Source organism: Ahaetulla prasina, chromosome 10, assembly GCF_028640845.1.
Source record: "Ahaetulla prasina isolate Xishuangbanna chromosome 10, ASM2864084v1, whole genome shotgun sequence".
NCBI lineage: Eukaryota > Metazoa > Chordata > Lepidosauria > Squamata > Colubridae > Ahaetulla > Ahaetulla prasina.
Window position 1 is genome coordinate 27,707,200 of NC_080548.1, and position 11,658 is coordinate 27,718,857.

Consider the following 11,658-nt stretch of genomic DNA (forward strand, 5'->3'; position numbering starts at 1 on the left):
TATATATTTATATTTTAATTCCCCTCTCTCTTTCTTTGCGCTTGCGCAGCGGGGGGGGTTTTCTGTGGCCGGAGGGGACCGGGCTGCCCCTCCCCAAATCCGGAGGAACCGGTGAGTGGTAGGCTGTGCAAGGCATTGTGGGAAAGGGGTAGCTTCCCTCCACCCCCCCCGCTTCTACTTACTCTTGGCTCGCGGGCCCTCTTTTTTTTTTTTTTTTCCCCTCTCTCCCCAGCCGCGGTGCATGATGGGATCGTGGACTCCGCCGTGGTCCGCTAGCCGCAGAGCATGCTGGGAAAGAAAGGCCCGGGGCCGGTTTATAGCGCTTGGCTTGGCTTGGCTGGTGGGGGCGGTGGGCAGGCCTGGCTATTATGGGATGGGACCCCCGGGAAAAGAGGGGGAGTGGGTTGGGGGGGGTGCAGGCTCCCCGCCATCTCTCTCTCTCTCTCTCTCGTGTCTCGGTTCTGCTCCTCTTGCAGGTTGGGCCGCTGGCTTGTTTTTTGAGGGGTGATGTCCGAAGTACCCAAGCCGGTGGAAGTGGGCAGCTCTGAGGACATTGGCTTTGAGGAGGAGGATGGGACCTCGACCGGTGAGCGCACAGGCCAGGCCGGGGAAGAGCTTGCCCGGAGGGTGGGGCGGGGGGGGTGTCCCTGAGCTCTCCCCGTGGGGGGTCGAAAAAGGGGCTGAGAGGAGCGTGTCACCGACACGACTGGCCCTGGCTCTGTGAGTGTGAGTGTGTGTGTGTGTGTGGTGGTGGGGGTGCGTTTCTGGTAGGCCTCCTCCAAATTTCTGCAACGTGGGAATCGCCTCCCGGCAAGCTCTGGGATTGGAATAGAATTGGAATAGGAATAGAATTGGAATAGAAATAGAATTGGAATAGAAATAGAATATAATCCTTTATTGTCCAAGCATGATTGGACACACAAAGAATTTGTCTTTAGCGCATAAGCTCTCCGTGTACATAAAAGCTATAAAGGATAAATCGTGATCATTGTCATAAAACTACATAATAAATCATGATACAACAGTGATAAGTGTTCACACACCGTTAGCTTTCCCGTTAATTGCACATCTTGCACCAGAGCGCCAGGGGGTGGCATTGTGCAAGGAGAGGAGTTCAAAGAGACAGCCCTGGAGACTTTGAGCAAAGCAGTGCTTAAAATAATTATATGCCGAAATTCCAAGTGGCATTTTGCTCTTATTACAGGCAATCTTTGACTTACGACCACAAGGGAGCCCAAAATTTCTTGTTGCTAAGCAAGACACATCGGTTAAGTGAGTTTTTGGCCCCCTGTTCAACTTTTCTGGCCACGGTTGTTAAGTTAATCCCTGCAGCAGGCGTTTAAATCAGGTTAAGTGCAGCAGGCTTTCCCGTTGACTTGGCTTGTCAGAAAGTGGCAAAAGAGGATCAGGTGACCACGGGACACTGCAACTGTCGTAAATATGAGTCAGTTGATAATTGTCTGAATTTTGATCTCATGACCATGGGAATGCTGCAACGGTTGTAAATATGAACAACGGTCATAAATCATTTTTTTCAGTGCTATTGTAACTGAACGGTCACTAAATAAGCTGTTGCAAGTCGAGGACTACTTGTGTTCTGGAAGGGCTCCTTTGACCTCCATGTTCTTCTGAATGGGTTGTGAGTGATACATTGATTTGGGAAATCATAGATAGCTGTTATCTGGCACTCTCTGGATAAAAGTCGGAGCATGATTATGAAAATATGGTCCAGCATCCTAGAGGTTTAAAGAATCCTCCACCCAATTAGTTGAAGAGTTTCTGCTTTTGGAGTGGGGGCAAAGAAAGCTGTATTTGTGAATCATCTTCTATCTATCTATATAAAAGCCATATACCACTCACTCATCACGAAATCTCCAGAACTGTAAAGCCTACAAACCTGAAATTTGGCACGTATGTTCCTCTTGGCTTCTAGGTGCTCGCTAAGAAAGGATTTTTTTGAAATGACCATCCGATCATTAGTATTACTTATACAGTATTAACACGCTCTGATCTTAAGGAGTTAGACATTCTGCTCCTCCTCCCCACCTGAGAAGAACTCTGTTCCAACTGCCAGTTGCCTCACATTCCGTTACCTCAGTTCAAACCAGCAGACGTTCCACTCCTTTGCTCAGAAGCGGTCTGGGGCTCCTTACAGTACTAAACATCGGTATCCCACCAAAATGTCTACGCCTTCCACCTATGGAACTGCTTCCGGACTCAAGATGGCGGGAGAGATATTCCCTTACGAGTTTCAATCACCGACCACCACTGAGCCAACAGATTGTGAACCGAATTTCTCCTGCATAGTATTCCAGCCCCAACTCACTTCATACACAGACCCCCTCAATCCAGACACATCTGTTCCATCTACTGTAACACCAGTGAAAGAGGGGAGTGGGTTGGGGGTGCAGGCTCCCGCCATCTCTCTCTCTCTCTCGTGTCTCGGTTCTGCTCCTCTTGCAGGTTGGGCCGCTGGCTTGTTTTTTGAGGGGTGATGTCCGAAGTACCCAAGCCGGTGGAAGTGGGCAGCTCTGAGGACATTGGCTTTGAGGAGGAGGATGGGACCTCGACCGGTGAGCGCACAGGCCAGGCCGCGGAAGAGCTTGCCCGGAGGGTGGGGCGGGGGTGTCCCTGAGCTCTCCCCGTGGGGGGTCGAAAAAGGGGCTGAGAGGAGCGTGTCACCGACACGACTGGCCCTGGCTCTGTGAGTGTGAGTGTGTGTGTGTGTGGTGGTGGGGTGCGTTTCTGGTAGGCCTCCTCCAAATTTCTGCAACGTGGGAATCGCCTCCCGGCAAGCTCTGGGATTGGAATAGAATTGGAATAGGAATAGAATTGGAATAGAAATAGAATTGGAATAGAAATAGAATATAATCCTTTATTGTCCAAGCATGATTGGACACACAAAGAATTTGTCTTTAGCGCATAAGCTCTCCGTGTACATAAAAGCTATAAAGGATAAATCGTGATCATTGTCATAAAACTACATAATAAATCATGATACAACAGTGATAAGTGTTCACACACCGTTAGCTTTCCCGTTAATTGCACATCTTGCACCAGAGCGCCAGGGGGTGGCATTGTGCAAGGAGAGGAGTTCAAAGAGACAGCCCTGGAGACTTTGAGCAAAGCAGTGCTTAAAATAATTATATGCCGAAATTCCAAGTGGCATTTTGCTCTTATTACAGGCAATCTTTGACTTACGACCACAAGGGAGCCCAAAATTTCTTGTTGCTAAGCAAGACACATCGGTTAAGTGAGTTTTTGGCCCCCTGTTCAACTTTTCTGGCCACGGTTGTTAAGTTAATCCCTGCAGCAGGCGTTTAAATCAGGTTAAGTGCAGCAGGCTTTCCCGTTGACTTGGCTTGTCAGAAAGTGGCAAAAGAGGATCAGGTGACCACGGGACACTGCAACTGTCGTAAATATGAGTCAGTTGATAATTGTCTGAATTTTGATCTCATGACCATGGGAATGCTGCAACGGTTGTAAATATGAACAACGGTCATAAATCATTTTTTTCAGTGCTATTGTAACTGAACGGTCACTAAATAAGCTGTTGCAAGTCGAGGACTACTTGTGTTCTGGAAGGGCTCCTTTGACCTCCATGTTCTTCTGAATGGGTTGTGAGTGATACATTGATTTGGGAAATCATAGATAGCTGTTATCTGGCACTCTCTGGATAAAAGTCGGAGCATGATTATGAAAATATGGTCCAGCATCCTAGAGGTTTAAAGAATCCTCCACCCAATTAGTTGAAGAGTTTCTGCTTTTGGAGTGGGGGCAAAGAAAGCTGTATTTGTGAATCATCTTCTATCTATCTATATAAAAGCCATATACCACTCACTCATCATGAAATCTCCAGAACTGTAAAGCCTACAAACCTGAAATTTGGCACGTATGTTCCTCTTGGCTTCTAGGTGCTCGCTAAGAAAGGATTTTTTTGAAATGACCATCCGATCATTAGTATTACTTATACAGTATTAACACGCTCTGATCTTAAGGAGTTAGACATTCTGCTCCTCCTCCCCACCTGAGAAGAACTCTGTTCCAACTGCCAGTTGCCTCACATTCCGTTACCTCAGTTCAAACCAGCAGACGTTCCACTCCTTTGCTCAGAAGCGGTCTGGGGCTCCTTACAGTACTAAACATCGGTATCCCACCAAAATGTCTACGCCTTCCACCTATGGAACTGCTTCCGGACTCAAGATGGCGGGAGAGATATTCCCTTACGAGTTTCAATCACCGACCACCACTGAGCCAACAGATTGTGAACCGAATTTCTCCTGCATAGTATTCCAGCCCCAACTCACTTCATACACAGACCCCCTCAATCCAGACACATCTGTTCCATCTACTGTAACACCAGTGAAAGAGGGGAAAAAAGAGGGGGGAAAACGCAGGAAAAGATTTACAGATGCAATTAGGAAAACACAAGTAAGGGAAGCTGCAAAAAAGTATCGTCAAAGTCATCCCGAAGTCAATAGGCTGTAAAAAAGTATGCATCTAATAACCGCTACGTTAAATATGAACCGCAGAATGATTGCTCCAGGGAAAATGATGTTGATATCAGACCAGTTTCCCTGTGCCTGGTGCCGTGCCCTGAAGTGGCAGGATGAGACTCCCGGGATGTGCTGCAGTGGCGGTAAAGTCCAACTCTCTTGAACCCTTACACAGCCCGATCACACCTGATCACATAGTTTCGTAGCGAAGCACGTGTATCCAGCTAGTAGAATAGAATAGAATTTTATTGCCCAAATGTGATTGGACACACAAGGAATTTGTCTTGGTGCATATGCTCTTAGTGTACATAAAAGAATTGGAATAGGAATGGAATTGGAATAGGAATGGAATTGGAATAGGAATAGGAATAGAAAACAACAGAACAGAACAGAATAGAATAGAATAGAATAGAATAGAATTCTTTATTGGCCAAGTGTGACTTAACACACAAGGAATTTGTTGGCGCATGTGCTCTCAGTGTACATAAAATAGAATTGGAATAGGAATAGAATTGGAATAGGAGTAGGAATGGAATAGAATAGAATAGAATAGAATAGAATAGAATAGAATAGAATTCTTTATTGGCCAAGTGTGACTGGACACAGAAGGAATTTGTCTTCGGTGCATAAGCTCTCATTGTACATAAAAGCTATAAGTGATTAAATCATGATCATCATCATAAAAATACATTCGTCATAAATCATAAGATACAGCACTTACTGATAATAAGTGTTAAAACACCGTTAGCTTTCTCTTTAATTGCACACCTTGCACCAGAGCACCAGGGGGTGGCATTGTGCAAGGAGAGTTTAAAGGGACAGCCCTGGAGACTGAGCAAAGCAGCGCTTAAAACAATTACATGCCGAAATTCCAAGTGGCATTTTGCTCTTATTATAGGCAATCTTTGACTTACGACCACAAGGGAGCCCAAAATTTCTTGTTGCTAAGCGAGACACATTGGTTGAGTGAGTTTTTGGCCCTGTTCTACTTTTCCGGCCACATGAATCACGGCAGCAGATGTTTAAATAAGTAACACGGTTAAGTGAAGCAGGCTTCCCCGTTCACTTGGCTTGTCAGAAAGGGGAAAAGGGGGATCAGGGGATCTCGTGACCACGGGGATGCTGTAAGGGTTGTTAAGTGTGAACAACGGTCATAAGTCACTTTTTTCAGTGCCGTCGTAACTTTGAACGGTCACTAAATGAACTGTTGTAAGTGGAGGACTACTTGTGCTTTGGAAAGGCCCCTGGAACCCCCATGTTCTTCTGAATGGCGGGGGGGGGGGGGAGTTGTGAGGGATGCGTTGACTTGGGAAATCATGGATAAGCTGTTATCTGGCACCCTCTGGATAAGTTGGAGTATGATTAGGAACATGTCCAGTGTAGTAGAAGTTTAAATCGAAAGAATCCTCTCCACAATTAATTGAAGAGTTTCTGCATCTGCAGCAGGGGCAGAGAAAGCTCTACTTGAGAATATCAAATATTCTCAAGTTGGGGGGTCACATACATAGAATAGCCCTTATATGGGACCAGTCTGCAGCATTGAGAAACTTGCATATGTCCATCTTTGATCTGCCTTTGAGGCTTAACGATCAAAAATAGCTTCTTGATTCATTACTTAAGCATATAAACCAGAGGTGGGTTTCAGCAGGTTCTGACCAGTTCTGGAGAACCGGTAGTGGAAAATTTGAGTAGTTCTGAGAACCGGTAAATACGACCTCTGACTGGCCCCGCCCCCATCTATTCTCTGCCTCCCGAGTCCCAGCTGATTGGGAGGAAATGGGGATTTTGCAGTAACCTTCCCGTGGAGTTGGGTGGGAATGGAGCAGAGGTGGGTTTCAGCAGGTTCTGACCAGTTCTGGAGAAGCAGTAGCGGAAATTTTGAGTAGTTCGGAGAACTGGTAGTAAAAATTCTGGCTGTCCCCATCCCCATCTATTCTCTCTCCCAAGTCCCAGCTGATTGGGAGGAAATGGGGATTTTGCAGTAACCTTCCCGTGGAGTTGGGTGGGAATGGAGCAGAGGTGGGTTTCAGCAGGTTCTGACCAGTTCTGGAGAACCAGTAGCGGAAATTTTGAGTAGTTCGGAGAACTGGTAGTAAAAATTCTGGCTGTCCCCATCCCCATCTATTCTCTCTCCCAAGTCCCAGCTGATTGGGAGGAAATGGGGATTTTGCAGTATCCTTCCCCTGGAGTGGGGTGGGAATGGAGATTTTACAGTATCCTTCCTCTGCCATGCCCACCAAGCCACACCCAAAGAACCGGTAGTAAATTTTTTTGAAACCCACCACTAGTATAAACTTCCATGATTTTAGAGCAGGGAATGATGGCCGTTTTATGACTTGTGGACTTCAGCTCCCATGAAGTCCACAAGTCATAAAGGGGGCCATCGATTCCCACCTCTGACTTAGACTATGGTGGATAATGGTTAATTTTAGCACTTAGCTCATAATGGGCTTTTAATTGTTGCAGGTATTTCAGCCATGCAGGAGGAGGAGGAGGAATCGGAAGCAACCTCGGTATCTTCTGGAGACAGTAGCCCCGCGACCCCATCTGCCAATGGCTATCCAGGTAAACGGATCTGTCAGATCATAGGAAGGAGTGTTACATAACAAGAAACTTTGGCGCAGCAGCGGAAGAGATGTTCAGGTTTGATGTTGGGCGCAGGCTCAGCTATTATATTTATGGTGCTTGAGGCCGTAATCTGTAAGAAGGCAATCAAAATACCACTTTTGCGGATATGAAGAGTATTATTTCCAGCACCGCTGAATAGCTGTAGTTCTTGTCTCTTCTTAATTTAAGGTATTTTCCTGCAGGCTGCTCTCTTCACATTCTTTTACGATTCCACAAGATACATAAAACGTGACCCCCTGGGGTTTAGCAAATTATCCATGGGTCTGGCAAAAGAGCAAAGTCCCAAAAAGGTGCTTTTCCAAAAAGCCGAACAAAACTGAAGAAGCTACTTGGAATGAGAAGCGAGGGGGGGGGGGGAAATAAATAAATCAAAGTCCAGCTGCCTTTTGCAAAAGCACCTTTGGGACAACCGTGACGTGGATGATTGAGAATCTCCACAGACCATAGGTATCAAACTCGCGGCATCGCGTTGCTGTCATGTGACAATATCGTGGAGCTGGGGCTGGGCGTGGCCTGCGCGTGACGCATCTGGCCCGCAGGCCGCCAGCTTGACACCCCTGCCATAGACAAATGAGGCAGTGGGGAAATCCAAATTTTTTTACTACCGGTTCTGTGGGCGTGGCATGGTGTGGCTTGGTGGATGTGGCAGGGGAAGGATACTGCAAAATCTCCATTCCCTCCCCACTCCTGGGAGAAGGATATTGCAAAATCCCCATTCCCTCCTCACTCCTGGGGGAAGGATACTGCAAAATCCCCATTCCCTCCTCACTCCTGGGGGAAGGATATTGCAAAATCTCCATTCCCTCCTCACTTCTGGGGAAAGGATATTGCAGAATCTCCATTCCCTCCTCACTCCTGAGGGAAGGATACTGCAAAATCTCCATTCGCTCCCTACTCCTGGGGAAAGGATATTGCAAAATCCCCATTCTCTCCTCACTCCTGGGGGAAGGATACTGCAAAATCCCCATTCCCTCCTCACTCCTGGGGGAAGGATATTGCAAAATCTCCATTCCCTCCTCACTTCTGGGGAAAGGATATTGCAGAATCTCCATTCCCTCCTCACTCCTGGGGGAAGGATACTGCAAAATCTCCATTCCCTCCCCACTCCTGGGGGAAGGATACTGCAAAATCTCCATTCGCTCCCTACTCCTGGGGAAAGGATATTGCAAAATCCCCATTCTCTCCTCACTCCTGGGGGAAGGATACTGCAAAATCTCCATTCCCTCCCCACTCCTGGGGGAAGGATATTGCAAAATCTGCATTCCCGCCTCACTGGGGCCAGACAGAGATGGTATTTGCCGGTTCTCCGAACGGCTCAAAATTTCCGCTACTGGTTCTGCAGAACCTGTCAGAACCTGCTAGATTTCACCCCTGAAATGAGGAAAATTTTGTTCCCCTCTCCTACGTTAGAGCTGTGAATTGTAGAGTGGGGGACAGGGTGTGTTATACTTGCATACCTCACTGTGTTTTCTCTCTTCGTTCTCCTAGGTCCCCAGAGCAAAGAACCCAAACTGGCCATCGCTATGGAACAGGTGGATGATGTTGGAGACGGAGGGCAGGATCGCCTCAGCTCTTCCCAGGCTCCTAGCCCCGAATGGCACGAATGCCCTGAATGTGGGCGTGGCTTTGGCACATCTCGGGCCCTGAAGGTGCACCGTAGCTACCACGTGGGGCGCAAAAGGCCGCACAGTGGTGGTTCCTCTTCAACCAAGCCACCCGCACCTCCACTGACCTTGCCGGGAAATCCTGACAGCCAGGAAGGGCGGACGGCCCTGACCTCCGGCCGGGGCAGAGCTTTCCACTACATCTGTGCTGAGTGTGGCGTGGGCTTTACCTCTCCTGCCACGCTGGAGGGCCATCGCTGCGAACACAGCTGGCGCCGAAGCCCTCCAGCCCCTCCTCGTAATAAGCTTGCTCCATCTCCTGCGCCCAGAGAGGCTAACGGGGATCAGGGCACAGATGGGGCTGATGGACCATACCACTGCACCGAGTGCCCAGGCGAATTTGGCTTGGTATCCGAACTTCATGAGCACTACATGCTCCATGCTCGCGGAGAGCTGTAGATCACTCTTCAGCCCTTCCCCCCTCCCCCCCTCCCAGCCCACTTCCATTTCCCTGTTGTCATAGGCGGCCCCTCTGCTAAAGGATCTGTCCTGCTAGGATACTCAAAAAGCGAAACCTCCTTTATCTTTAGTTCCTTTAAAAAAAAAAAAGACAAGACACATTTCTATATTTCTGAAATGAATTTAGCTTTGGAACGAGAGAGACAGACGTGACCTTGGGAGCGATCGCTTTGGTATCCCGCCTCCCTGGCGGTGAGTGCAGTGACTTAAAAGCCCATCTGCAGGAAGTGAAGTCCCCGCCCCCTTCAGTGATCTGCATCTCACGGTCCCTAAAATATTTTAACACCCCCCCCCCCGCCCAACAGGACATCCGGTTCATGAACTTTCATTAAAAGTAACACTAGCAGGATTGCGCTCTGCAGGTCCGTTTCGTTAACAAGAACCAGGATTTTCTTCAGCCAGACCCATCCCAAATGGGGAGATGGTGTGCCCCCCCCCCCGAGTGATAGAAAGCAATGAATTGGAATCGCTTTGTCCTCGTGTGCGGAGATCCTGCTTTCCCAGACAGTTCCTTCTCAAGTCAGGGTCCCGTTTTCATTGTCATCATGTTGGCACCTGGGCGGCCCATGCCGAAGTACAGAAGCTGTGTTCCGTTTGTGCGTGTGCGTGTTTGGCTTTTTAAGGAAGCAGCTCCTGGGAATGGCACCCGATCTGCCCCTAACTCACGAATTCTAACAATATCTCTTCACGGTAATTGGGAGAGAATGGTTTAATAAAAACGATTCTGTATGTATGACCTTTTTATGGTGCCCATCTCTTGTGTTTGCAAATGTGTAGCGGGAGGGGGGGGACGGATGGATGGATGGGTGCTGATTTGGTGCAGCTCTTGGCTGGGGTCTTTCTTATATGGAAGCCAGTTCTAGTTTGAAAGGCACCGTCATTGCAAATGAAGCTGCCTGATCTTCTCTTGAGTTTAATGGTGCACAGTCATTCTTGACAAACCAAGATCTCTTTTATGCCATTATGAGAGTTTAGGATAGCAAGCAGGTGGCACACGAAGCCATATCGGTGGGCGCGCGAGCTCAAAAGCAGGCCTTACTGGTCCCACCGGAAGTCAGCAAACAGGCAGTTTCCGGCTTCCAGAGGGGGAGATGGGGAAGGCTGTTTTCGCCCTCCTCAGGCTCCTAGAAAGGCTCTGGAGCCTGGGGAGAGCGAAAAACGGGCCTACTGGGCCCTCCGTGCCATCGCGTGCCAAAAGGGAGTGTGTGTGGGGGGGCAGGGCGCATAGAATTATGGGTGTGGGCACGCGCACACGCAACTCCCTCCGCTTTTGGCACGCGATGGCAAAACTAGCCATCACTTGTTATAGGTTGTCCTCAACTTACAGTGGCATAGCAACCAGTTGAAGTTACAATATATCTCCCCAGAGATACTAAACGATCCTATTCCAAAGATCTATTGACCGTTTCGCCCCCCCAGGTCACATGACCATATCTCCGGCCCTCTGCAACTGGCCTGCATTTATGGCTGTTTGTAGTGTTTTGTGGTCACGTGACCACATTTGACAATGTTTTTCATGAAACCTGGCATTCGCCAGCCCATAGTGAACAATTGATTCATTTTATGACTGCAGTGGTCACTTTTAAATCCTAGCAGTTGCTTAATAACCACCACAAAACAGGTGATACAATGAGATTGGTCACATGACCCAGATTGTTGGGGGCAATATGCTGACATTGTAAACTGCTCAGAAAATCCTGTAAAGGGCCTCTGTGGTTCAGACTGGTAAGACAGTCTGTTATTAACAGCTGCTTGCAATTAGTGCAGGTTCAAGTCCCACCAGGCCCAAAGTTGACTCAGCCTTCCATCCTTTATAAGGTAGGTAAAATGAGGACCCAGATTGTTGGGGGCAATAAAAGTTGACTTTGTATATAATATACAAATGGATGAAGACGATTGCTTGACATAGTGTAAGCCGCCCTGAGTCTTCGGAGAAGGGTGGGATATAAATGCAAATTAAAAAAAAGCACCATCGGGTAGTATGTAAATCTAGGTGCAATTGCTATTTTTGTGCAGATATGCCAAAGCCAATCCCTAAATCTGGTTTCTATACATCTGTATCTATTAACCAAATCTCCCATAATTTTGCCTAAATATGCATACAGAGCTATGTAAGCATTGGTATTTTTTGTCTCTGGAAAGTTCAATTGCATTTGATGCAACACAATCCATAAAAGTAAGATTATCCAGAAGTAGTATTTAACTGCTCAAAGAGAAAGTTGTTGCTGTGCCTACTAAGGCTTCCACCGTTTCAAAAAGCAACAGCTATAGAAATCCCTCACCCTGCCTGGAGAAAAATTCAGTCGAAATGTATCATGAACAAACCTCTGCAACAATTTGACGCCAGTCCCATGTTTATAAATTAACTGGACTAGATCTCTCCTGCTTCAGATCTTCAAAAAAAACCCTGC

The 11,658-nt window shown here is 47.6% G+C and overlaps 1 protein-coding gene across 3 annotated transcripts; it reads left to right on the top strand.

The window, feature by feature from the left end:
* Positions 1-9,980, top strand: LOC131204758 (zinc finger protein 497-like). 3 transcript variants are annotated; one of them, XM_058196300.1, is made up of 3 exons: positions 1-111; positions 6,963-7,061; positions 8,613-9,980. In XM_058196300.1, the coding sequence occupies exons 2-3, from the start codon at positions 6,974-6,976 to the stop codon at positions 9,185-9,187; spliced, it is 663 nt and encodes a 220-aa protein (XP_058052283.1). In that variant the 5' UTR covers positions 1-111; positions 6,963-6,973; the 3' UTR covers positions 9,188-9,980. The 3 variants fall into 3 exon arrangements, with proteins under 3 accessions (XP_058052283.1, XP_058052284.1, XP_058052282.1); XM_058196301.1 differs by lacking the exon at positions 1-111 and adding an exon at positions 2,422-2,573; XM_058196299.1 differs by lacking the exon at positions 1-111 and adding an exon at positions 3,913-4,639.
* Positions 9,981-11,658: the final 1,678 nt, after the last annotated feature.

Bases quoted from the DNA above. Each gene is read 5' to 3' on its own strand.
- LOC131204758 (XM_058196299.1), top strand. From the start codon at position 4,495: ATGCATCTAATAACCGCTACGTTAAATATGAACCGCAGAATGATTGCT. The intron at 4,640-6,962 runs GTAAAGTCCAAC...TAATTGTTGCAG, and splicing joins CGGGATGTGCTGCAGTGGCG to GTATTTCAGCCATGCAGGAG. The intron at 7,062-8,612 runs GTAAACGGATCT...TCGTTCTCCTAG, and splicing joins ATCTGCCAATGGCTATCCAG to GTCCCCAGAGCAAAGAACCC.